This window comes from Amblyomma mixtum, chromosome 1, assembly GCF_055824585.1.
Source record: "Amblyomma mixtum isolate Tamu chromosome 1, ASM5582458v1, whole genome shotgun sequence".
In the NCBI taxonomy this organism is placed as follows: domain Eukaryota; kingdom Metazoa; phylum Arthropoda; class Arachnida; order Ixodida; family Ixodidae; genus Amblyomma; species Amblyomma mixtum.
Window position 1 is genome coordinate 250,158,944 of NC_143012.1, and position 26,166 is coordinate 250,185,109.

The 26,166-nt window shown below is 43.4% G+C and overlaps 1 protein-coding gene across 7 annotated transcripts in view; it reads right to left on the bottom strand.

Annotated features, from left to right (window-relative positions):
• Positions 1 to 857: 857 nt before the first annotated feature.
• LOC149371466 (protein lin-9 homolog) overlaps positions 858 to 26,166 on the bottom strand; it is a 53,695-nt gene continuing 28,386 nt past the window's right edge. For all 7 annotated transcript variants that reach the window (XM_089565694.1, XM_089565696.1, XM_089565697.1 and 4 more), the window contains exons 9-16: positions 16,220 to 16,353; positions 15,829 to 15,942; positions 14,256 to 14,360; positions 10,588 to 10,668; positions 9,543 to 9,668; positions 8,440 to 8,685; positions 6,150 to 6,244; positions 858 to 5,394 (exon numbers count right to left, since the gene is read on the bottom strand). In XM_089565694.1, coding sequence (XP_089421820.1) covers positions 5,289 to 5,394; positions 6,150 to 6,244; positions 8,440 to 8,685; positions 9,543 to 9,668; positions 10,588 to 10,668; positions 14,256 to 14,360; positions 15,829 to 15,942; positions 16,220 to 16,353 — 1,007 coding nt within the window. In that variant the 3' untranslated portion in view covers positions 858 to 5,288. The remainder of the gene's footprint in view (positions 5,395 to 6,149; positions 6,245 to 8,439; positions 8,686 to 9,542; positions 9,669 to 10,587; positions 10,669 to 14,255; positions 14,361 to 15,828; positions 15,943 to 16,219; positions 16,354 to 26,166) is intronic.

Consider the following 26,166-nt stretch of genomic DNA (forward strand, 5'->3'; position numbering starts at 1 on the left):
GAATTTCTGGTTAATCTAAACTCTCGGCGAAACATCGCGACATTCCCAAACGACAGTATCTTTATCTTTACTCATAGAATGAATGGACTGCCCAAATGGCAGTACCTTTCACTTGTCGAGAGTTAACTTTATCTTTACTCGTAGAATGCATGGATTGCCAGCAAGGAGCAAAAGCCTGTGTGCAGTGATGCTAGGCCTTGCATGAAATCAATCAATCCGGTGGCTAGAGAGCCTCGATACAGTCGCTGTGCGTTCGCGGGTCTACAAGCAAAGTGCAATACCATGTGGTATGTCAGTGTGTCTAGCCACGGTGCAGTAGACAGCTGGCTGCGATCCTCGCATTCTAGACCACTACGATAAGTTGCGAGTGCGCACGGAAGCGGGCAGACTTGTGGAGGATAGAGGAAAGTCTATATCCTTGCACAAGTTGTTTTCATGGCTAACTGCGTTCATGTTTGACATGTTTTAAGGCTGAAAGCATGGTAGGTGCAAAGCTAGGGGGTCGTGAGACTTAAATATCAGGGTCAGCTGTGCAATCTGGTTTCATCTACATTCAAGGTAATGAACCAGCCAGCATATAACTAACCTAATGAAGATTTGCAACCCTGCATCTTGCAGGTCACTAATGAACTCTAGAGGAAAAACTGCTATCATAAATTGTTCACATTAACTTGGCAAGTTTGACTTTCAGATGGTGAATGGTTGTGGTTAGACAACAGATAATGGCCACTTAAAAAAAATGCTTTGCACTTCCATAAATTAATGCTTGTTCAAAGCATTTTTTTTGTCACGAGTACCTCTGATGAAGATGCACTAAGTTTCAAATTTAAGACAAAAATGGGAGCTTACAAAACGGAGTACATGTAAATAAACTTTATTTTCGTCTCAAAATACCTCTAGTATTTTTTTCTTTTTTTTTCGTGCAGGGCTCACATCCACATATCAACGTCATTACGCAAGTGTTAAACCTTAACCCTTTTCACACTATACAGCACAAGCACACAGACATCTTGAAATGGGCTCAACACTTTCAGGACTTTGCCAACATACTTTTACCAATCCTGTGCAAATGTACAAATCCAACTTCACAGTGCCACAAACGACTCGCTGTAACGCCTAGAGACATGTTGGAAGCAGCAACTTGTTCTTCCAAGCCCTTCATCAATGTATTCAGTTCAGCAGCCACCCAATGGGTGTAAAGGGAATTTTCGAAGCTATGTAAGCAACTACTCTGCCAGCAGTACTAAACAGCGGCTAGTAAGACACATGCCCAAGAAAATGAAACATCAATTCAAGTCGGTATGTGTAGAAAGCTCATTTACATGTTTCCAGTGCCTTAGTAATTGTTGCGGCACAGTTAAATTACTACATGCACGCACACTAAAAAGTTGCATCTTTTCTACGCTTGTTTGAAACACACTCCACGTAAACAGCACGTAGTTCTCGTTTTGTGCTTTAGCATGATATTCGCATTCATACAGGACTCTTGATGGTAAACTATTCTATGGCGGTTACCAGTGTTACATAAATAATAGCCAAGACATTGCAGCAGCAACAAACTTCACCTGGGCCCAACATCAGGTTGATGTGTTTGCACATTTCTTTAAACCAGTTGGGTTGTACGGATATCGAGCAAAAGAACGAGGATCGAGAGACTGGAAGCACTAAATAGGCCCTCCAGGCGAGGATCTTCGACATGGCTCTGCACACTATAGGTTGCTTGTTTCAGAGACTGCTTCCATTATCAATTTACTTGAGACTTCGAAAAAGAAAAGGCTGCACATGAGATCTGCATGATTCTCTTCAGAACAAAAGGTGCACAAGAGAGACTGAAGTGTTCCGCTGCAAACACGTCGCAAAACAAAAACAATGCCACATTAATCTGACTGCAAAAGGAGACAAAAATGAGTGCTAGCTAAAATAACGGAACATTGCGACAATAATCTGCGACAACCTCGGCTTTGTACTAAAACAGCCCGTTCAATCAGGGACTTAGCAGCGAATCACGCCATTCTCCTCAAGACTTCTGGGTTTACCAAGAAAGATGTCTGCGAGGCGTTGAACGAACGCCGACACAGAATAGTGAAATTCAAGACAGACGGCAACAGTATCAAGACGTGAAACATGAACTAGCAATGAACGTTCCTACTATGCATTTTGCCGAGTGATCTCTACAGACTTTCGATCGGACAGAATAAAACTGCGAATCGCTTTATTGGATGATGTACGATTACGGACACTACTTGTTGAGCGAGCAGACAGCTTTTATGACTGTATTTCAGTCTGCGCGTGTAGACCGAAAAAGAATTTTGAACTCCTCTGGAATGAACAGGTTAAGAATTAAACCTCATCAACCACTAAGATGCTGTGGATGAGCCACACGCAAGAAAATGAACAATATTCACACGGTGTGGGTAGGCTCGCTCATGGTCTAAATCATGGGAAAAATGTGGCAGAGACTACACAGGGTGAAAAGGACAAACAGGACATTGACCTGCAACTCCCGGGGGCAGAATGAAGCCAGTCAACAACATCAAATGGTAAGCAGGCCCCGTTCGTCCTTTTCTCTGCGGTTGTTCCGCCGAGCTGTTTCCATGACCAAGAAAGTTTACGTCATCTGCTTAGAAGACGCTAGTTAACCAGAGCTAGACAGCTGCACACATGTTCCAAATTTTGGCAGAAATGCATCACCAACCCACAACTGCACTTGCAGAATTAGACATTTGAGTCAATTGGGCCAAGTAACTGTTTTCATTACAAAATTACATTTGCAAAAATAGAAGGAGAAAGCAGGCAACAGTGCCTCTGTCACAGGCATCGTAATAACACTGAAACAGAAACACACAATTTTGCTGACGATGACAGCTAGGCTACCAATAGATAGTGGACCAGCAAATGATCATGACACAGCCTGCAAAACATTATTGAGGAGGCACACAGACTGCTTTTGAACAGACTTGCTTGGCAAGTCAAGCCACTACAAACAATTCCATAAGCACACAGTTTCAGAGCAACCGCCTGTAATGGTACCTATCCTTAGAACTTGTTCACACCTTAGCCTTATTCTAGGCTCCTTCAAGGAAGGTGTGCCACGAGAGCCCAAATATGTGTTTCACACATTAACACACCCCTGTCATTCTTCGTTTTTCCCTCAGATAAAAAGCAAAAAAAAGGGTGAAAGTCCACCTCACAACAAGCATCCAGTAGCATGCTTTTGGCCTTAGCCAGTAAAATCCACAGGCTCAAAGAAACAAAAACAATACACACACACATAAACACGCACAAAAGATTAAGGATGCAAGACAGACTGCTGACTCAAGTGATTGCGGCAGCTGGCATTCTTGCACGCCTTCCTTGGAGAAATAAATAGCTTTATTGCAACAACAAAAAAGTCATAATCAAAACCTCTTCTTGCACATAAAAAAGCGGCACATTCCACCAGGAAACCTCCTGGGGAACTTCACAGCAAACCCTCTCGACACCAGTCAAGTCTTAGAGCTTCCTTGTTTTCGACACCACCGAGTGCGCCCCAATCAAAAGAAAAATTCCGCTAGTTTATGAAATTACACAAGGCCGTTATTTTTTTTGTGCCACATGAAACCAAGGGTCTGTTTGCATAACGTCTGGAGTTGCCAGCTACCTTTCTTTCATTTCCCCTCCTCAAACAAAAAAAAAAAAAACAACGCCAAAACACAATGAAACCAATGCTTTCAATTTCATTCCTTGCAAAAGCATCTCGCCACAAAAGATAGTGCAAGGTGTGCATTGAGACTTCATGATACGTTAATTAAATAAACGACGTAAGCGCATCTAGTGAACAAAAATCTCTGGCAGTAAGACCCACGCCCTGACGTGCTAGACATACGAGGACAAATTGCAAAGTGAACATAAGAGCAGGCTTCCGAGTGAAAAATTTCAAACCTGAACTTTGCTACAGGCTTAAGCCTCGGAATAAGCCTAGTGCTTAGGTCCCTACCTCCCCTATTTCTCTCAGTTGCATCATGTAACAAAATAAAAATACTTCATTGCATAATAAACACAATTAAACAATTTCCAGCAAACATAGCAGGATTCCATTCTCTAGTTTCCATGCTTCGGCCATGTAGATTCCATTGAAAAAAAAAAAAAAATACTAATGTATTTACACAATAGCACCTTTCATTGTCTACACCACATTGTGTTCACACAAAGCATCGCTGCCAACTTATCACAACTTCCCAATTGAGATTTTATACCAGCCACATGCCTGGCTCATGCCCAGGAAAGGCAATAGGTACATCAATATGAACTGTGTTATGCACGTCATGATGTCTTGATCAGTTATGGTTTCCGCATGATCATGGAGAAGTCCCCACTATCCGATAGAAATAACAAGACAATCTGAAGCATTCTGCAAACAGACCTCTTGATGGTGCACCGATTGTAAACCCATGGCAAGCTAGTTCGACACGTCACAAACAACGGACTGTGCCGTAAGCAGGGAAGCTCAACAAGTGCACTGCTGCTGCTGATGCAATTAGCAGCTAAATGAAAAAGTTCATATGCGTAGGTTATTGTCAATGATGTCATAGTTGCCGAGTGGGCACCCTTTAAAGTGAGGCTTCTCTGTACATGCATGATGACAGGCTTTAATGAAACGCAACTATACTGCATCTCACTCGGCCTTTCTATATTACAGCACAATTGCAATTAACTTATCAACACTGCAGTGACAAAAGGAAATTGAAGCGGCGTTTTATCCACAATATCACATTCACACGTCAAAAATTGTACAAGACCAAAAAACAAGCTTCACACTTTTCTATCCAAGCTGTTATTACTCGCTCAACTCGCTTACTATACGAAGTTTCGATCTCGAAACAACATGCCAGAAGAAGCACGTTTTTTTCCCTAGCCCCTACATGTGCCTTGTGCTAACCTCAGGACATTCTTTGCGCACTCTTGACATATCGGTGCATGCCGTAAAAGTTAATCCTCAAAAACGCTACAATGCATTAAGCAAAAAGAACAAAAATGTCGCTGGCTTGACCCCTAGGGTCAATGTAGAATTGCAATCATTGCTCACGACTGCCATGCTGAACCACCCCCATAGTCTTTCTGCCCAAACACACAACGTAGAGGGCTTCTATGGCTAAAGAAAAAAGGAAAAAGAGGGGGGGGGGAGAGGCCTTCGTTTATAGACGGACAAGCCCAAATTCTCTGCTAGCATGGCGTGAAACAATGAAGAGCACAGATGATGAATTCATACAGGGTGCACAACAGTTGAGAGGAGGGTACTGCAGCAGCATTCAGGCAGAGACATTCTGCGACGACGTAAATGCGTGCAGGCTCCCCAACTGGCTCAGACCATTCTGGATGTGGTTGATGTGTATTTGAACTTTGTTCTGAAACAACCTACAAGAAGGGGGGGGGGAGATGAAAAGATATGAAAGACAAAAAAAAAAAGAAAAAAAAGAAGAGGTTTACTTCACCTTTAATGACGAACATATCTGTCTGACAGGCAGATAAAATAAAATCGGAATGATTGTCCCTCCAAATTAGCCGGACATAGAGAGCTTTTAGAATATAGGAGACCCGTAAGAAATAGCGCTTTGCCAGGGCGCGCACGTGACGAGTAAAAAGTTGTTAGAGGAATTTATTGAAAAACCTCTGATAAATACAGCTGAAATAAGTGCGGTGGTGAATTAGACACGTAGTAATAAATGTTGCATCTAAAAAGAAGTTCTTAAGCTCAAGATAAATCTGCGAAAGCTAAGCCGAACAACAAATTCTGCCGTTTTGCATGTGCACCTTCTTGCCTTGACTTTTAATACGTACCTGATTATTCAAGTAGTATCAAAAGACTCCTTTTAGTTTAGACAGAGGCATTGTAAAAAAAAAAAAAAGCCCTGGTCATACATAAGTAGTAGTAGTGAGACCTTTATGAACAAATAAAGAAATAGTTTACACTGAAATAAAGGTGCAAGCCAAGACTCGACTGAGTATTTTGTACATTCATGCCATAACTGGGATAGTTTCAGTGCTATACCCGAACAAATAGAATTGTGCCAGTGTGAATGCCATCTCGACAGGGTCCCGACCCCCTTCAAAATGCATTTGAAAGAACAGCACTGTGTATGTATACATAAGACAGAAAAAAAAATGCTCACCCAACATTTTTGGAGTCCAGGTTTACCTGAACATCCACTAAGGCTTCGCTGAGCGATTTCAGTTCAAACGAGTTCAGGTCCCCTTGGGCAAGGTTCTGGAAAGGAAGCAGAGGCTCTGTAAAGCGGTTTCAGTTTGACAGTGCCTGCAGGGTGGAATTTGTGAACGGTGTCCTGTCAGACTACAACGAAGTTTCAACCTCGGACATAAACGGGGCAGCCAGCCTACACTGAGAAGTATCCTGCAGGTCAACCTCTGACAGGACCTTGAAATGAGCATCACAGTATATTGGCAGGCCTTACAAAGAATCATGGCTGGGCATCACTTAAAAAGAATTGAGAAAGGACACACTACGACAGCGCCCACTCGCAAACTGACCAGAATCAAGCAACCAGAGATGGCACACATCTGAGAGTGCCCACTGCATTGACCACATGTCCATTGTGGTTCAGGTTGATTAATTTTACCACAAAGTATGAATAAATTTGCACACGAGCCGCGGTTGGGAAGGCGGGAACAAAAGGCACCATATATGTAGCTTGACTGACCTCGCCTCTTGCAAGCAACACAATGGCAGAGGTAAGCAACACGTACACATACAGAGATGTCACGACTACGACACGGGTTTTATAAACAACAGATACAAGACATAAACTACCGCATCATGCAACAAAATAGTAAAAAAAAAAACACTAACATTATGCAAAAAGTGCATATAAATCACTCAATTCTGTCAGTTAAAGATGACAAATGGACTAGTTGCTTGGACAGCACATGGGTACATATCCGTATGGAACAACCGCTGGAATTCAATTAAACTTTTAGTGTAGCTGGGTGCTACTCAAGAATGAAGTGGCAAATGCCCTTCAAAGGATGCCCTCCAACTAATGAGGTCAGCCTGTTGTTACGATGCCAGCATCATTCGTCTTGCACCTGCTGTACCTACTTGCAACGCCATGCTAGCGGATGCAAGGCAGTTGACTTCCAGCTGCTGCACTTTTCTTGCTTGCTTTGCTCCTGAAGGAGCAATGGAAACGAGCTGTGCGTTCATTTGCAAGTGAAGTTACCGCACCTGCGCTAACAGGTAACACCGTTAAGACATTTTTATGACAAGCGGTGGCTAGCTCCAAGGCCTGGCGACACCGAGCAAGTGGCATGGAACAATCCGCAGTCACCCGGTGCGTTGGCGGGTTGCACGTCGTTGCAAGAAGTGCGCATGCTGGTGTGGGTGCACTCTAGTCTTGATTCTGCACTGCAGGCAAGCATCGTAACTTATTTTTTTTCCCTTTCTGGTGCCCCTACACACAGCACTGCTTAACTAGTGGTTCTAGGCGGAGTCTCAACAAAGCGACATGCAGCAAGTGTGTTTGTACCACATGTGACAAAATGTCTTCGAAGAAGTGAAGCAGCTTGACTTCTGCCACATAGCCCAATGCACTGGTTTCGAGGTGCAGGGACATGACTGCAAGTGTGCGCCTCGTCAATGCCAAAAGTATGCATGTGCTCAGTATGACCTCTCAAAGGACAAAAATGGGCACTTTATAACGCGCATGACTAAAAAAAAAATATTATGCATTTTGACAGCCAGTGTAGTCGGTGCATTCATTACGTGAATACGTCCAGTGTTCTGCGATTTTTGAAGTACTGCAAAACTTGCGCCGTGGTGCCAATTTCAAAAAAAGACTGACGCTTAAAAATTATGGAAATGCATGTGGTTATCCAGCCCAATCTACCAGTGTCCCAGTCCAATTTCCACGACAATGAAGTTTCACTTCAACAAAACCTTTAGTGTGTCCCGTGAAGTTCGCTGTAGCGGGATTCGACAGTATAAACAGCAGCAAAACAATTTTAAAGCAAAGAAGCAGCTACTGGTTCACTCTTATGCTGAAAAGCTCAAAAGCCATTTAGCAGGAAAAAAGAGGGAATTTACAGCATATGCTGATGCCCAACATGTTTCAGCAAGATAGCAAGGTACAAACATACTAAAGCAAGATGAACAAAAGTGGACAGTTCTTATTTTCCAAACTGTGAAGACTCGCATGCGAAGGGATAGGAACTTACTATATACTACTTGTTCAGAATAAGTGGAGGGTTGGGCACTGCTAACTGTTTAAAAACACGAAAGCCCAGGAAAAAAAAAGATGTCAGTAGTACTGTTACTTTTTCTGCACTGAAGAATCATGCAGTCAATGTTCACTGTTTACTCTGGCTTGCCAAGTCCAGTACTTCAATGAGTTGAGCTTTATCAGCCCCACCTCGTAACTAAACAAACGCACACAAGATGGTGCTCACCTTGACTTGCAGCATGATGGCGGTGAGCTTGGCTACAAGGTCGACCGCATGATGCGTCGTTCCATTGCTCTCCGGCAATGAAGGTTCAGCGGAAGAAGATGCGGCAGCACAGTAGGATGACAGGGTGGCGGCCATGCTGCCTCCCGTGGGCGCACAGCGCTGCATCAACTCACGGGCCTCATTAAGGCACTTGCTGCGGATCACCTCTGGCTGCATGTCGAACTGCAGGCCCTGTTCGGGGGCCAACTAGAAACAAGCAAAAAAAAAAAAAAAAAAAAGGTTCACCTGATCTAAGTAAAACTGCGTCATCATAATGCCCTCACAAAGAGCACAGTGAACATCTGTTACAAATAACCCCCAACACCTTGACTTATTAAGAGGGGAAGAGGGTCTTAATGAAGTCAAAATTAATGAAGTCACAACTATGAAATCTCCAGGGAACATGCACTTTTTAAGTGCTGATTCCAAATACGTAATTTAATTTTATGTACAACAAGTCCTTGTGCACTTATGCAATCTGTTGGGTTACTTTTGCCGAGAGTTTGGAAGAAATTCTACTGCAGGGAACTTGTTAGATTGCATGCCATTGATTTCTCTTGACATCAAGCTATGCAATAAGGGCAAAAATTATCAACTTGCCTGTTATAGAAGGCGAGTTATAGGATTTTGAAATCTGCCTGTTATAAAAGGTGAGTTATAGGATTTTGAAATCATCAGTTTCTTCCCGTTTGTGAAGTGGCAAATTCAAAACCCTGTAACTCAACTTCTATTTTGCCCGTATTGCATAGTTTTATGCGAAGACAAGCCAATGGCATGCGTCCTAGCAAGTTTCCTGCAGCAAAATTTATTGAAAGCTTTCGGCAAAAAGTTACATAACATATTATATAAGTGCACAAGGACTTGTTTTACTTAAAATTAAATTACATATCTGGAATCAGCATGCAAAAATACGTTTCTTGAAGATTCCATTAATGTGACTTCATTAACAAAAATTTTTTTTTCTAAGACCAGCTTCCCCCCTTAAGAATGGAGGGGAATAATAGTACAAAGTCTATGAAGAGAAAGATGGTGCAGACATCCAATGATGACATAAAAGGCCTTACCCTTTCGCAGTACGTCATCAAGCCTTCCAGGTATTCCTGCAGGTCTTTGTTGAGTGCCTCGAATTCCATGATCAGGGCTGCATACCGCTTCTTGAACTCTGGCAGGATCACCAGTCCAAAAGAAGTCTGCACACAAAAAAGGACCAAACTGAACAGGTTTGCAGCATCAAGAGATGTCCGAATGCGACACCAGATGCCACGATGCGCAGAATAGGCCAAGGAGTTGCGAGAAGTCATTGTGCTGGACACTAGCAACCATGAGGCATTGATGGGGAGGAGGGGTGTCTTAGGCATAACTCTGCTATGACCAATTACCTTGGAACTCTATGACTGTTTCTCTATTTCTCTATTTTCCCTTGGTAAGCAATCTTTAGGCCTCTATGTTCAGACACGTCAAAAATTAAGAACTGAGCAATACGGAATTGACGGGGACAAACAGCATTCATCCGATAATGGCCGCTTAATTTGCTTTATACCAGGATGTACAACGTTGTCCCTGCTGCTTGAAACAGAAGTGTCACAATGAAAGGAGGCGCCTTTTGTTCAGACCAGCTTTTTCTGAAAACAAAGCATGACAAAATGCACTCTTAGCAGTCTCTCCTTAGCTTTCCAGCATTTAGGCAGACATAGAAGAGAGAGAGGAGGAAAAAAAAAATGTGCAGGTGATCTCATGTGTGTGTTGCTCTTTAGTTCCACTACTGCGTGGGCTTCTGGTGTGTGGGGGTGGGTGGGTGATGCGTAGACGCTCATGCGTACGAGACGCATATTTAGACGTATATTTACGGTGCATGTCCCGTAAGCTTGGAGGTTTCCCTCTCTCTCATACATGCATGCACGCCCAGCAAAGATGTACGCACACCAAACCTTTTGTGCCCGGAAAGTGGACAACCCGGTAGACGCTTTTGGGAGGATGGTGTTCAGGCAGGAAGGTGCTTCGGAGACGGGAGGCTTTGCATACACACACGCACGCATGTACAAATCACGGCTTTTTTTCGTCGAAAGCGGACTATGCTGCTAACGCTGTAAAAAAAACAAAAGAACTCACCATCTTCTCCGCTTGTGTGTTCATGTCTTTTAACTTGTCAATCTTCACCTTCTTTGTTTTAAGAATTATGGTTAGCTGGACCTGGAACGACAGTATGGCAGCATGTCGATATGAAGAAGTTTAAGGGCCATTACAAATTCTGTATACACAATGAAAAGTAAGCTATTAAAAGAAAGTACAACAAACACAGAAGGCTCATTTACTCACACTCATTTGCAAGTTCTGCTGGTATCTTTCCTGCATGAAGCTACCGACTAATTGACTAAGAAATCGAGCGCAGTGGAAATGCAGTTCATTTAACCAACGGCTCAGTCTCAATACAAAAATTTATTCAAACGAGAAGATCAATACTCATGATGTGATTCAAGTCATTAAGAAGGCAAACTGGGTGGCAAAAAGAAGCAAGCTCGGTGGGACTAACCACATTAGCACTATGTACTGCTCACATACTGCACGTTACTACATGAACCTTCAACAGGACACGAATGGGTTACCACGTGCCTAGCGTGCAGCAGGCATTCAAGCTAAGCACACAGCCTCAATCCACTGTGTCTGTGCTTAGAGAGGACATTGGAAACCATTAAACTGCCCTGGGCTCAGGGCAGCGCTTGTGGTGTGACAGAATTGTGCCACATGGTGCTCATTCAAAAGATTTCCTCTGCGGGGTCCCCGACCCCTTGCGACAGAATGGTCAAAACTGACATATACACTTTAACATGCTAGGCAACACACAAGATGTGGGCAACTACAGCAAGCCTGACTGTGAATATAACCGTTGCATATAAGTTGATTTTTATTTATTATTTTTTTTTAAAAACAAAAACACCCATTAAAAATTGAAGGGGGGGAGGCACTGACCTATACGCATAGCAGACCTATTTGCAGAGGGTTTCCAGGGGCTCGGAAAGAGGTTCTAATAAAGTTGTGGTATGCCTTGGATGTTAAAGCACGCCGTTTCACGAATATTGTTTAGCAAGAATTTTTTTAACCCTTTGAGGGTCGAATTATTTTGAAGGAAACTTTCCCAGGTGGTCAAATTACTTTATTGCGGATCTTGAATCTACAAAATGTATATAATCGAGAATAAATAGTAAAAAAAAAAATTAGGAACAGTACTTTGGTGACAGCATCACTCACAACTGGAAAATGTTCAATAGAATAGAATAGCAACGGTGATAAGCAAGCTAAGAGCAGCACCAATAAAGATAGAAATCAACTTTCACCGCCTCTGCAAAACAGTGCCCACAAAGAGAAAACACGTTTCGCGCGACTCCGTTGCGATCCCGCGGCGGAATCGAAACCGCGTAGGCGCGTTGCCGCAGAGGGCGAGAATACCTCGCGAGCAACGGTGATAAGCAAGCTAAGAGCAGCGCCAATAAAGATAGAAATCAACTTCGGCAGCCCCTGCAAGATAGTGCTGACAAAAAGAAAACTCAAATTTCGCGCGACTCCGTTGCGATCACGCGGCGAAACCAAAACTACAGAAGGGGTGTTGCCGCAGTCTGTGCCGCCGCGCTAAAGCTAGACATAAGTTCTGCTTATCTCCGTAAGAAGGCAGCACAAAATTCAAACACTTCTTGTAAGTCCTAAGAGGTGGCAGCACCCCCCAGTGAGCACGCATTGTTCTTTTGGCGCAAAATTTCAAACGCAAGATCGAAACCGTACCCGTACGGCAAAGACCTTGTGGGACAGAAAACCGCCGCCGTACATATACGGCAAAAACCTTCAAAGGGTTAATGCGCTTTGTCGAAGCTGAGTTATCTGTAGTCAAATTTTTAATTTCAGCGTCTTCGCGCCTTTCCCTCTCCTCTCGTCACTTTTTTGCACGCTGGAAGGTTGATGCTCCTCTGGTGGCCCCACCCCCGAGGGCGGAGCTTCCTGACCTGCTGGAGCTACGCGGCTGATTGGCCACGGCCACGGTAGCTGCCTGAAGAATCTAACCAATAGCCACCTATCAACTTGCATACGCAGGTGCGGGCGACTGAGGAGGTTGCGAGCATAAAAAAGTCACCGGGGAGGGCTAGCCAACTTTCGCACGTGATGGTGGGTTCTCTTCTGCGTGTAGAGATGTATTATTTGGCTCAGGTTTTCATGACAACGCAATGTAGCGATTGAGCGAGTTGATGTGCTCTGCTCGGACGTTGTTCCAGAGGCCCTTTCAGGGGTGATGCTGGTATTAAAAATCATTTTTATTACTAGACATATCGTAATGAAATTGGGAGTGTATAGGTAGTATTTCTTCCACCCGTTTTTCCGAAATATTAGTTTCAGTATAGCACAATTAGTTCCCATATTGCTGCGAATGTTTGTAGTGTTTGTTCATTCTTCAAAGCTGCCGGCACGGTGCTTTATCGTTTTGTTTGTGATGCAACACGCGCCTAGATTTATCTCGATAGATCGCACCCAGGCGGAGCCAATTCTATGTTGTTCCAGAACGTTCTCGTAACTTTCCAAGCTTTATCTCGAACATTGGCTATCAGCTTTAAAAAGAGCACGGCTGAGAACGGCGAGGATTCTGTTCGACGGCCGCCGAGCTTGCTTGCTGCTACGCCGCCGCCGAGTGATTCAGTTCTTTGCAGGCGCAAGTCATCCCAAAAGAAGAGTTTCGTTTCGAAGACATTCTCGCTGTTTTCCTGTTCGCCGGACTGCAGTCACCACTACGTGACAATATTATGGAAGAAATAAGCCTAATTAGGTAATTTATTACAGGTTGTTAAGATATTCTCCCAATATTGAAATGCAGCTGCAGCTAAAGACCTGCCATACAGGGCTGTGCTATTTATACTGACACTGAGGTGAATCATTTTATAAAAATGCTCAGTTATGTCGAAGTACCATATTATGAAGTGTAATTAGTTGACAATATTGTTCATGAAATTTGTTATGTTCGACTCACCAATAAAAACAGCACGGCTCCATAGATCAGTTCTTTCTGAATCCAACAATATAAGATTTGAAATTGCACCATAAAAACATAACGAAAACTTCCATAAGGATAGTCATGTTATTGAGAAAAAAAAAACGCAAACAAACAGAAAGCTGAGAAAACTGCACCTGAAGCGCACATGCCATCTAATCAAAGATCGTTGTTTCAGAACAGAGATTATTTTCTGTGATTGTTACGCGTTTTCAAGACATACCTGAGAGCATCCTTTTAGCAACGTAGCAAACAATTTTGAAGTTCCAAAATTCTGAAGTACTGAACTAAATGCCAATCTGTTAGCTGTGTTAAGACCAAACCAGAGCTTTAATCAGCACGGGGACATCACTCGGGAGTTCCGGCTAACCGCATTCTCCAGAGTACTCGCCACTGCTATGACAATATGATGCCAACGACAGGTGTGTTGGGCAGCAGAGTCGAGAACTTGCTTGTGCCTACCCACTCAGTATTATCGCATGAAAACTTACGTTCCCTTTGGGGCGAGCATTTCACAACGGAGCTTTGACGCTTCACATACCCACGAGGTGTGAAGCATTCCCAGCATTGCAACAGCAAAGTTGTGTAAAGCATTTATTAAACCTGAGATTGATAGTCACTGCACAAACAAGCTGATTAAGGCAAGCATGTGTAATACTACTGGTACCCGTTACCACAAGTGGGCCACACTGCTTTTGCAAAAACACGAGACAATTCCAGCGACATTCCAAAGTGCAGAGTGCGTACCCACCATCTGTGTTAGAAACTCCACGGGAAAGCCACCGACCGTGGATGTTTCATCGACGGATGAGAGGCCAGTCCGCAATGGAGAGGCACCAAGGAGTGGATCGTTGTCCTGGAACGAGACAAAAGCGTGCTTATTCTCTGCATGCAGCCATCGGCACTGGCATAATGAGTGCCAAGCATGAATCTTGTACCAGCACGACAGATGGCACAGCAACAGTACATTTATTTGCTTAGTTCTATATACATTGCACCCACGCATGAGGCTGTCGCAGGAGGCAATAAGAAATGCTTAAACCAATGGCAACAGTCAGCAGTATATGAGATAGTACGAAAGCACAAGGAAATGTACAGCAAAAACATGTCTGTTACAAATCACACAATTCAAAATATTCTTTCAAAGGCAGTACAGGTAGTGCAAAAAAAAATGAGTTCAAAATTTCTATGGTGTGCAGAAAAAAAAAACTACTTCAAAAAACAAGTCAGTGTGAGGACTGAAAGGTGAAATGTTTAGTTCGTGATAGCTTCTTAGTGATGAAGGTTTAGCAGATTCTGAATAGGGGCCAAGTGGCTCAAATCGTACAGAGTTTAATGAGTGCAAGAGCTTTAAACGTTCAACGCAATGACGTAAGGAATGGGGAGTGAGCCCCAGATCAGAAAGATGATGAGGAGATGAAAAAAATCTGTCACATCGGTGAAATATAAAACGGACAGCCTTTTTTTCAACACATTCCAATTTGTTTACATTCACAAGTTTATGCAGATTGTAGGATAGACAGATCAGGGCATTTAGTGGAGCAACACGCAAAGTGCGGCGCAAGTATCCGAGTCTTTTGGAGAGCTTTGTTAAGAATTAGATGTGTTCAGACCATGACATACTGCATTTTCACACATACTACCTGCCCCTCCATATAACCCACACCCTTAATTTTGAACCCCCATGATAGAAAAAAAATATCCCCTCGTACAACCGGCACACTTACTTCAAGGAATAGACACCTTTATAACATCGGAGACAGCGATGATGCTACTGCTGTTGACACAAGTTCCTTTAACGAAGCTCGCTGAAAAGCTCCATTCACAAAATTTACTTATCGCTATCACTGCCCCTTTTTGAGGCTTCAATGCTGCCGCTAAAGATATCTTCCGATTTATCCAGGTTGTTGCTAACTGGGCACTACCTGAAGCTTTTGCGCACCATGGTGGCTGGGATCGCTTTCCACACATCGATGATCCATTGGCAAAAGAGTGCTATGTCTGAGTTGGCAGCGCGATTTTTTTTACGGTTCAAGACACCCACAGTGAGCTCAACCACCACGCTTGTGAGCTGCGAAGAAAAACCCCACTTCTCAACGACCTTGGCCCATTGAGGTGAAGTGTGCGGCTGCTTCTGTGAGAGAGGCTTCCCACGGAATAGATTCTTTTGTCTCACATCGCAGAACTTCAAAACAGACCACCGCAGAAAATTAGGGAGGGGATAAAGCATGAGACACACCATAGGGCTTGGATATTGATGATAGCTTTCTATTTGTAGAATATAAAAAAACGAAAAAAGAACAACACCCCAAAATTAATCTCACCAGCTGTGTTCCATGGGCGTACAGTGGCCTGGGCGGACTCAGGTAGTACACTTGCCTGGGTCGCTGTCTTTGCAGAAACGACGACTTGGGCATCGTTTCAGGGGGGTCTAAGCTCTGCAAGAAGCGACAAGACAGCAACGAGTTGGCAGACCTTGAGAAGACCTAGCATGTTTGCACCCCCCCAAAAAAGTGTGGCTGCTGTTTATATGCTCTACTCAATGCATCTTTCTTCATCAGGCATCAACAACTATCCCGAGAAATAGAATTCTCACTGAGAGTCTAGTAAGCACACTTAACTGCACAAGTGAGATGATGGTTTACAGCACTTTTCACTTTATCAGAACCACTTTACCAACACCAGCATGAAAAGAAGGGTGAAACAAGCACACACCAGGACTTCGTAGTCAGGAACCGAGTGTGTCCCAAGGCCTGACCGGTCAAACTTGGTGCGATACGTTGCAGTCTGTGTGTCGACAGCGTCGATAGACCCTTCGAAAAGACCATCTTGCGGCTTCCTTAAACGGGCTGAAGAAAAAGGGGGGGGGGGGGGGGGGGGGGGGAATGAAAACATAACTGTGAATGAAGCAGATCACTTTTCCAGCCTGTTTTTACTAAGTAAACCTCAAAGGAATGCACCTACAAAGCCCAAACAACAGATGCTTACGCAACATTAGTTAAAAACAATGGATTAAACAATAAGCATGCAAACACAGGATTCTTAGAGTAATTATCATGAATACTAAGCTACTGAGAAGGTCTGCACATATAAATTCATTCAAATACAAGTCCATCTGTAACTTTAAAAAGGCTACGCAGTACAAATAAATTGTTTTCATTTTTTGTTTGCATGATCCTCAAACATTGATCCTACACCTCAAACATTGAGCATGAGTACCAGAATTTTTTTTTTTACAACTTTGCGGAAAATTAGCCAAACCTTCCCATGGTGTTATGTTTAAACTAAGTTTGACTGAAAGGGAGTCTACTGCATTCATATACCGTAGTTACTCAAATCTAGGCCAGGCTTAATTCTAAGCCTACACCTGAAAGTGAAGGCCAAATAATAATAATAATATAATAATAATAAAAAACAAGCATAACTTTTTGCTTGAAGGCAGCACTTTAATGACACCGCGTGCTTGGTGCCATGACGTCGGTGAAAAACCATGTGTGAAAAACTTGAATTGCCGCATAATGTGCCCGCGCCGCCACATGAAAAGAAAACGATGCAAAAAAGGCAGCCAATGCTTGTGTATGCTTTTATCGGCATCGGCTACGGATAGCAGCGGCTACAGTGCAGTCTTCAGTTGGCGTTTCGTGGGGCACCACCTCAGTGCTACTTTCTTTTTTTTTATGTGTTGTCATATTTTACGAATACAATGACATAATCCTTGAATCTAAGCTGACCCTTATAAGAGTTTCATATCTTGCCTTTTTAAAAAAAAACTGCTGGCCTAGATTCAAATAAATACGGTACTAAGTATTCTGAAGTTCTCATATAAAGTTTTACACAACTTTTAAACTTACACTTTTGAGTTTACACAGCATAGCATTGCCAGCTATGTAGAGCATCAGAATACAGCTAACTAATATGCTGGTCAACTAAAAATGAGTAGTTAAATTTTAAACTATTACACGGTTAGCCTCCTCATTTATTCAGAGGCATGTAGTTCACCGTAATATCCATATCACTTTTAGAATTTCGAAAACGCAGTTACCCTCAACACTTGTGGCCCAACAAATATTGCCTACACTACACCAAAATACTTGTGCTTTCGAACAGCTTGCAGGCAAAGCAACCCCTCCAGTGCATGTAAAGCAGCCAAACGAAACTTCGCAACACATCCGGTCTGCTGACAGCAATGGCGAAAATAGCACAGATCTCTTCGTCGTTGTTCACGAATGCTTTGCCCCCTTGCACTAGTGAGTTGCGGGGAAGTCACCACAGTGACTGACTATCACAGTGTTCATGCTCTTCATTCTTCAGACCCAGCCCGCTCATATGCAAGCGCTTTGCCTCTTGCTCTTGGGCATTGTGAAGAAGATGGTGCGTTTCTACTCTTCATGTCTCGTCTCCCCAAAAACAAGCAGCTAAATTTTTTTTTATTTGAATGCTCTACTGATCTACACCGACACACCACAGAGGGGCTACTATGACGGGTACTGCTGCTGCAGTTCAGCTTTTCATGTTGTGTCCACCCAGGTTCGGCCCACTTATATGTTGGCACATGAGTGGTTGGTCGCTAAATGTATTATACAACCAGAATTTGGCAAAGTACCGAATGAAGCAGCTGGGAAATCGTGTTATCCAGGAACATATTAAACACAAAAAAAAAATCAGTGTATTCTATGGAACAGTTTTATCGCCTGCAACTCTTTGAGTGTATGAACTGAGAAATCATGCTTACCAGAAACATATCAACGAGATTAGTATCTCTCGAGGGTTACGACCTCACACCCTTACAGCCATTATTTTTCCTCATTAGCCCTTTCAGGAGCCATTTCTTGTTTTGATCAAAAACAATTTTTTTTTCATCTAAACAATATATTCAGGCCTCAAGAGAAAGAATTTGTTAGTTTTCCAGCACGAAGGACCAGCGGGTATGTTTTCCAAGGATGTGCAACATTCTATGCCAAGTTGTTGTGTTTTACGGCACACAGGCAACTTAGGCCATCATGCGCCAAGCACAAGGTATGTATATGAATAATTTCTGCGCCGAATTGTAGAGAGATGCGAAAAATCATCGGTGGTGTAGAGGGCCTAAGACGTTGGTACTACCTAGTGCTCACATAGAAGAGAAATTGTTTAGATGGCTACTAGTAAAAGCTTAAAAGAGGGCTGGGTAACCTCAGCAGCTATCCTTGGCTGCGCAAGGATGTCGAGGCTCCCAACGACCCAAATCAAGAGCTCAGCCTTCTTCTCAAGAATGAGAAAGTGGCTGAGGTCGACCAAAATATGAGCAAAGCGGCTGGTCAGAATTTAGAGATTTTCAAGAAATCCTGCTTCGCTTAAAAAGCTAAAAACGCAAGACATGTCAACGATTGCATTATCCCCTAAAAGCAGTGTTGGATGGAATGGAATATGTTCGTTATAAAATTGAATGAAGTACTTCTTAGTTTTTCCAAGTTTCACACAAGAGAATAAGATGTGGTGAATCGTTAATTCATCTACACATTCTTCGTAAACAGGTTTGCCTTGTTTTGTTAGTAGGAAATTGTGTGAGGTGCGTGTACCCTATACAAAGATGACAGATTATCACTTCTTTGAAACATTCCTGGTGGGTGCGGGACTTCTACTCACCTAAAGCTACTAAGTGTAGTTCGTTATTTACCTCCTTGTTCCAAGATGACTGCCATTTTTCTCTTAATTTATGCTGTATTAAGGGGGGACCCTGGTCTTTGAAAAAAAAATTTTATTAATGAAGTCACAGTTATGAAATTTCCAGGCCACATGTAGTTTTGTGCGCTGATTCTGGATATGTCATTTAATTTCATGTAAAACAATTCCTTGAGCACTTGTGCAATTTTTATGCAAGTATATTGGGAAAAGTTTTGCAGAAAATTTGCTGCAGGAAACTCGCTGAAATGCATGCCATTGGGTTCTCTTGACACCAAGGAATGCAATAAGGGTAAAATTATCATCCTGGCTATCATAGAACTTGAGTTATAGAGTTTTGAAGTTGTCGCTTCAGAAATGAGAAGAAAAGTGTGTATTCTTGTTTGTGAAGTGGCAGCTTCAGTACCCTGTAACTCAAGTTCTATGATAGCCAGGATGATAATTTTACCCTTATTGCATTCCTTGGTGTCAAGAGAGCCCAATGGCATGCATTTCAGCGAGTTTCCTGCAGCAAATTTTCTTATATGCTCTCTCCAAAAGACTTGCATAAAAATTGCACAAGTGCTCAAGGAATTGTTTTACACAAAATTAAATGGCATATCTAAAATCAGCACACAAAAATACATGTGGCCTGAAAATTTCATTACTGTATCTAGATTAATAAAAAATTTTTTCAAGACCAGGGTCCCCCCTTAAGTTCGCGCAATCCTTAAAGGGCATATTTACTTTCTTTATTTCCTTGCCATGAGCTTGAGCAGCGCATAAATCTGCTCTCTCGTTGCCTCTTATTCCGACATTACTCAGGACCCAACAGAGTTTTATGTTTTGTCCTTGAGCTGTGGCTATTAATATGTTGTGTATGATGTCACCAAGTATAGGAGTGGTTGCATTTATAGAATTAAGAGCTGTAAGTACGCTTATGGAGTCTGTATAAATGATACTGTTCATAAGGTTCTCGTTTACTATTTTTTCTACAGCTACACAAATGGCATAACATTAGAGAGTTTTAGTATAGCGTCACCCTATCGCTTTGGGTCATAGGGGAATAGCGGGACGCTACTGCGCATGCGCAGAACGCTAACGCCCCTTGGGTGAGCGGGCGACGCTAACGCTAAATCGGCGAAATAGCGTGCGCCCCTAAGCCGCTTTACGTTGGGACAACATGGCGGCGCCCGCCGAAGCGGACCCTCTCGTTTCATCACCGATTCGTCGTTGCCGCTGCTCTGTGGCTCACGCTCACATCAAACTAAAGGCGCACGAGGCTTTCGCTTTGGCTGAAGTTGCCTGAACAACAAAATTTTAGCGATAAAACACGCCTAATTTTCAGATTGCTTCCGTGTTTACAGAGCTGCTAGGCTTAGCGAGTACTCGTCGACTGACGTCAGAAGGCGCGGGAGGTTTGAACTACTGATCTCCACAAACAGGTTTGCAATTTTTTACCAGACCTTCACGCGCGTGCGACCTGTATATATTTATATTTATCATGTATATATGTAAATATATTTATTTTCAGTGTACTCCTCCCCCTGTCCTTTCTACTATCCCCTCCCCTCTTTCTTTTCACTTCTACACACTGCCTGCTATCCTTTATTTCCGCTGCCCCAGCTCAGGTGCTTTCAGCAGCGATAGCAGATGCAGGGCTAGAAAAAATTCTACCTTCCATATTCAATGCAAAATATTAAAAATAACCATTACTATTACTACTCTTCCTGTGTGAATAGCCTTCGCCCGGATTGAACATGTCCGCATAATAAAAAAAATTTGCATCATTTTTCGCTTTTCCTAATTAGTAATTGGTAACTGAAACAGTTTGCGCGTCATTTTATTTACACAGTAAAAAAAGTGCAGCATATATATAAACTTATTTGTTCTGAAAGCTTCTCTTTCCCGCCGTCATGGCGCTGCCTTCAAGCAACGCAAAGCGACCATCCGCGACCCTATTCTATAGACAGAAAACGTGAACCCGTTCCCCTAACGCTAAGCGCATGCGGATAGGGTCACCCTATTCGCCACGACGCTATTCTAAAACTCTCTATTAAGCAGCGAAAATGCATACGCACTGTGAAAGTCTTGCTGTTTCTTTCTAATTCCTTCGTACTACCACACTTCCTACGTAAACATCAGTTTTTGAACCGTCAGTATAAAATTTCGTAGACCTACCATATTTTTCTTGGGAGTGCAAGGAATTCTTGTATGACATGTTGTTGCGGAGTTTGTTTTTTACTGAACTCTGTCAGAATGAAGTCGGAAACTTCAGGAAAATTGTACCATGGAGGTAGCGGATCCCGTCTTTGGACAATGTCAGGCAATGTGTCCTGTATATTGAGGTTCTGGCATATCTCTTTGAAACGCAAGACCAGTGGCCGGGTTGCATGAGGTTTGTTGGTGAATATTATTCTAGAAGGACATTAAGTTACAACTGGATAGCAGATGTTTTTTGGTAGAGATCTTACTTTAAAGACATATGCACACGTTAAAGCAGTTCTTCTGATTTCTAGTGAGGGTTCATTTGTTTCTGCATAGAGGCTTGCTATGGGAGATGTCCTGTATGCGTCACATGAGAGGCGTAGGCGTGAGTTGTGTACTGGGTCTAATTTTTTAAGGTATGATGGTCTTGCTGAACCGTACACAATGCACCCATAAAATAATGAGGAGCGTACCAAAGAGCGATAGATGTGCAACAGACATGTTCTATCACAGCCCCAATGCTTCCTTCAGAGCACCTTGAGTATGGTTAGAGATTGGGAGGCTTTCTTTTTCAGTGTGTTAATGTGCGGCAGGAATATGAGTCTTTTATCAAATGTTACGCCTAAAAATTTATGTTCTTGCTTTATTGGTATCATTGTTTCATTTAAGTGTAGGATGGGGTCATTCTGCAAGCCTCTTCTGAGTGAGAAAAGGACTGCTAACTGTTTTTTGTGGGGAGAACTTAAACCCGTTTCTGTCTGCCCAAGTTGCTATTCTGTTTAATGTGAGTTGTATCTGTCTCTCACAGGTTGTTAAGCTGAATGAAATGCATGCAGATTAAGGTCGTCAACATATACCGAGTACATCACGGTTGTAGGAATTATTTTTGCTACAGAATTCATTTTTGCGACAAAAAGCGTAACACTTAAAATACACCCCTGCGGTACCCCATTCTCCTAAACGAATTTTTTAGAAAGTGCTGAACCCAGACGTACTTGAAATGAACGGTTAGACAGGAAATCTCTCAAGCAGTTAAGCATCTTTCCACGGATACCGAGACCTAACAGGTCGCGGAGAATTCCAAACCTCGACGTAGTGTCGTAAGCCTTTTACATGTCAAAGAAGACTGCCAGACAGTGTTGTTTGTGTATGAATGCTTCGAGTACTGTATTTTCAAGACGGGCGAGATGGTCAGCTGTTGAACATCCTTTTTTAAAGCCACATTGATGGACGTCAGAAAGTTCACGGGATTCGAGAATGAACATTAACCTAATATTCAATACACTTTAGAAAGATTTGGCGAGGCAATTTGTGAGGGCTATGGTCTGTAGCTACCAGCAGAGGTTGGGGGCTTTCCGGGTTTGAGGAATGGCACAACTGCTTCTTTCCAAGCGTCTGGTATTTTTCCCAGTTTCCATATTTTGTTGAAGAATTGTAAAAGTGCTACTACTGAAGCTTTGAAGAAGTGTGACAGCATCTCGTAATGTCTTGCATCAGGGCCGGGTGCTGTCTTTTTACCGGCCGAAAGTACTGTATGGATTTCTTTGAGTGTAATTATTATATGGCTCATTCGAAGTGCCACTAGTAGGAAGTCTTTGTTTTTCAGCCGTGTTTCCGTACTTTATAAATGACTGTGTGTAATGCGCTGAACTAGAAATTGTAGAAAAATGTTCCGCTAGGACGTCTGCCTGTTCTTCAGTACTTGTTTGTGTACCTGGGGCCGTGAGAAAAGGTATTGTGAAGGGGGAATAGCTGGCATTTATTTTGTGCACTTGCTCCCACATTTTCTTTGATATGATTGAACTGTTTATAGACGATACGTAGTTTTTCCATGATGTTTTTTCAGCGTTTCTAAGGATATGCCTCGCTTTGGTTCTTGCCTTTTTGAAATTTACAAGGTTTTTGTATGTTGGGTATCTACGGAAAATTCCCCATGCTTTATTTTGTTTCCTTTTTGCTGTTTTATATTCTTCCGAGTACCAAGTCTTATGATTTTGTTTCACTGCGCCCGAGGACTGAGGAATAGATAACTGCGCTGCAGTAATTATACAGGTTGTGAATTTACTGTTGAGTTCGTTATTGAGTTTTTCTAGACTGGCATTTTTACGGAACAGTGCCCAGTCAACCAAGTGTAACTTCCAACGGCGAGGTTTGCTCGGGATGATTGACGGTGAGGATGACAGGCTAATAATTATTGGTATATGATCACTTCCGCGTGGGGGTTATCCAGAACATCCCATTTAAAATTGGTAAAAACAGATGGGGTACTAAATGATAAATCTAAACAGCTCGTTTTTCCTGTGCTTGGGGAGCAGTACGTGTGTTTTCCTGAATTCAGTAAGCAGACATCACTGCATAGAATAAAATCTAAAATCCGGCCCCTTGTGTTAGTTTGCTCACTTCCCCAGAGAGAAGGAGTGGGCATTAAAATCCCCTACTAACAGATATGGCTCTGGCAGCTGTTCTAGAAGTGTTTATAAGTCGTTAAGAGTAACTGTTAAGTGTGGCTGTAGATATATGGTACATATTGTGATAGTTTTAAAATGGATAACAGTGACTGCAACAGCTTCATATTTTTTAATTTGATTTCATGGGTTGCAACATTGGACTGGATGATAATTGCAACACCTCCAAAGAGCCTACTTGCTTGCTCTCGGTCACACCGAAAGACTTGATATTTCTTAAAAAATTTTGTATGCTTTGAACTTAGGTTAGTTTTCTGTAGGCATAAAGCCACAGGAGAAAGAGAGTTTAAAAGATCCGTCAGGTCAGTGTAGTCTTTTAAAAGACCCCGACAGTTCCAACTAATTAGGGACACCATGTTGAAAAGTTTTGGGGGTGCAGTTAAAAAACTGGCAGTGGCTTAGTTCTGGTTAAGCCTGGATATACAAGCGAAAAGCTGCAGTTACGCTTGGTTTGACGTCATGGCTGTCGCAGTTCGCGCACAATGCACTGGGAGCACCACGATAGCGGTGTAGATTTTGAGCCAACTCCCTCGCTACCGCTTCTGGGTCTTCTTTTCTTCCTTCCACGGCGAATGTCTGCGCCTCTTCTATGGCCACCGCCGCTCACTCGTGCGTTCTCGCAACGCCTTGTGAAAGAACCTTCTCTTGGGACGGCGGCGGAGACTGCGCAGCAGCGGCAAGGGGTAAACCGGTGGCAAGGAGAAGTGGTGATGGAGCGCGCGCAGCGGCGCACGGCCTCTTTTAAGGCCGCTGCCGCCGCTCACGCGTTATTGCAGCGCCTTGGAAAGAACCTTCTCCTCTTGGGACGGCGGCGGAGACCGCGCGGCAGCGGTGAAGGGAAAACCGGTGGCGAGGATGAGAAGGGCGCGCCGCGGCGGCTCCCTGGGGTGGCTCACGTGAAGCACGGTGTTGACGAGCGTAGTGAAGCTTTTCGCTTCAAAACCTATGTTCCCGGTTCTGAGGGTCCTGCTACAGGGGTTCCGTCTTTTCGTCTTTGCTCAAGAGAGCTGTGCCACCGCTGCAGCGGGGGCGAGTTTTGTGTTGTGTCCATTGCCTCACTAGGGGCTCTGGATGGCCGCGGGGAACCCGCGGGTGTCTGGTTCAGAAGCCTTTCCTGACTGGGGGACGCCTTGCGGGCGACCGGCTGAAATGCCAGCAGGCCCTTTTTCTGGGGGGAGGGCAGCCTTCGCTGCATCTGCCGAGGGCGGCGATGGCCGAGGCTTTGCCTGGGCAGTGGCCGGAGCCGGGCGTGGTGCTCCGCCCCTGCATACCACATCCGCGACGCTTGTCTTTGCAGTGAATGCAAATGGATTGGCAAGTGCTAACTTTTTCCAGGCTTCTCTGAAAGTTATGTTTTCTTTTGTTTTCAGTGTTATAAGTTCTTTTTCGTTTTTTCATTTTGAACAAGATCTGGAGTATGCAGGATGGTCTCTTTCGCAGTTGGCACGGAGGAATGTTTCTGCTTCGCAGTTCTCAGTTGCGTGCTCCTTCGAGGCACATTTCACGCAGGTTTTGTGACCGCGGCAGCTGTTTGATCCATGGCCACATCTTTGACAGTTGAAGCATATGCCGGGGTTGGGTATATATGGACGGACTTTAATTTTCAGGTAACCTACATCTATTGTTTCGGGTAAAGTGCTTGCATAGAATGTGAGGATCAGGTGCTTAGTAAGGATTTCTTTGTCATCTTTGCGAATAGTTATTCGCTGGACATTTACCACATTTTGGTCAACGAGACCATCCAACATTTCCTTTTCAGTGATGTGGAGGAAGTCAGGGTCAGAAATGACACCTCGAACAGTGTTCATCGATCTATGGGCACAGATAGTGACTGGGACATCCCCAATAGATTGAATGTTTGAGAGCTTTGCTTGCTGTGATTCGTTATCCACTTAGAGTAGCAGGTCTTCACTACCTGTTTTGCTCACTTTGTACCTTAAGCATAGGGCCTCAGTCAGACATTTTTGTACTTGGAAAGGAGACAAGATTCGGGCTGGGTTTTCTTCAATTTCAGGGTATATTACATGATATTTAGCGAAGGTGTTTTTGGCTTTTTGCAGGAAATCTGCAGTAGCTTCAGTCCGCCTCCTTTTGTCGGGGCAACCAATTTTTGTAGAATTGGAAGCCATGAAATGGCTATGTTGTTTGGCAACGGTGCCAACCACCCACCATGGAGCCCAACAAGGGGATGAGACAGGAGCTTAGAAGAAGCCCTGCCCACGCCACCTGTACACCCCCACTATAACTTAATATGGCATAACACGGGGTTGTCAACCACACAAGGTTAACCCTTGCAGCCAGGAAAAGGAAAAAGCCAAGAAGAGAGGAGAGGACAGGAAAGTTTGGGAA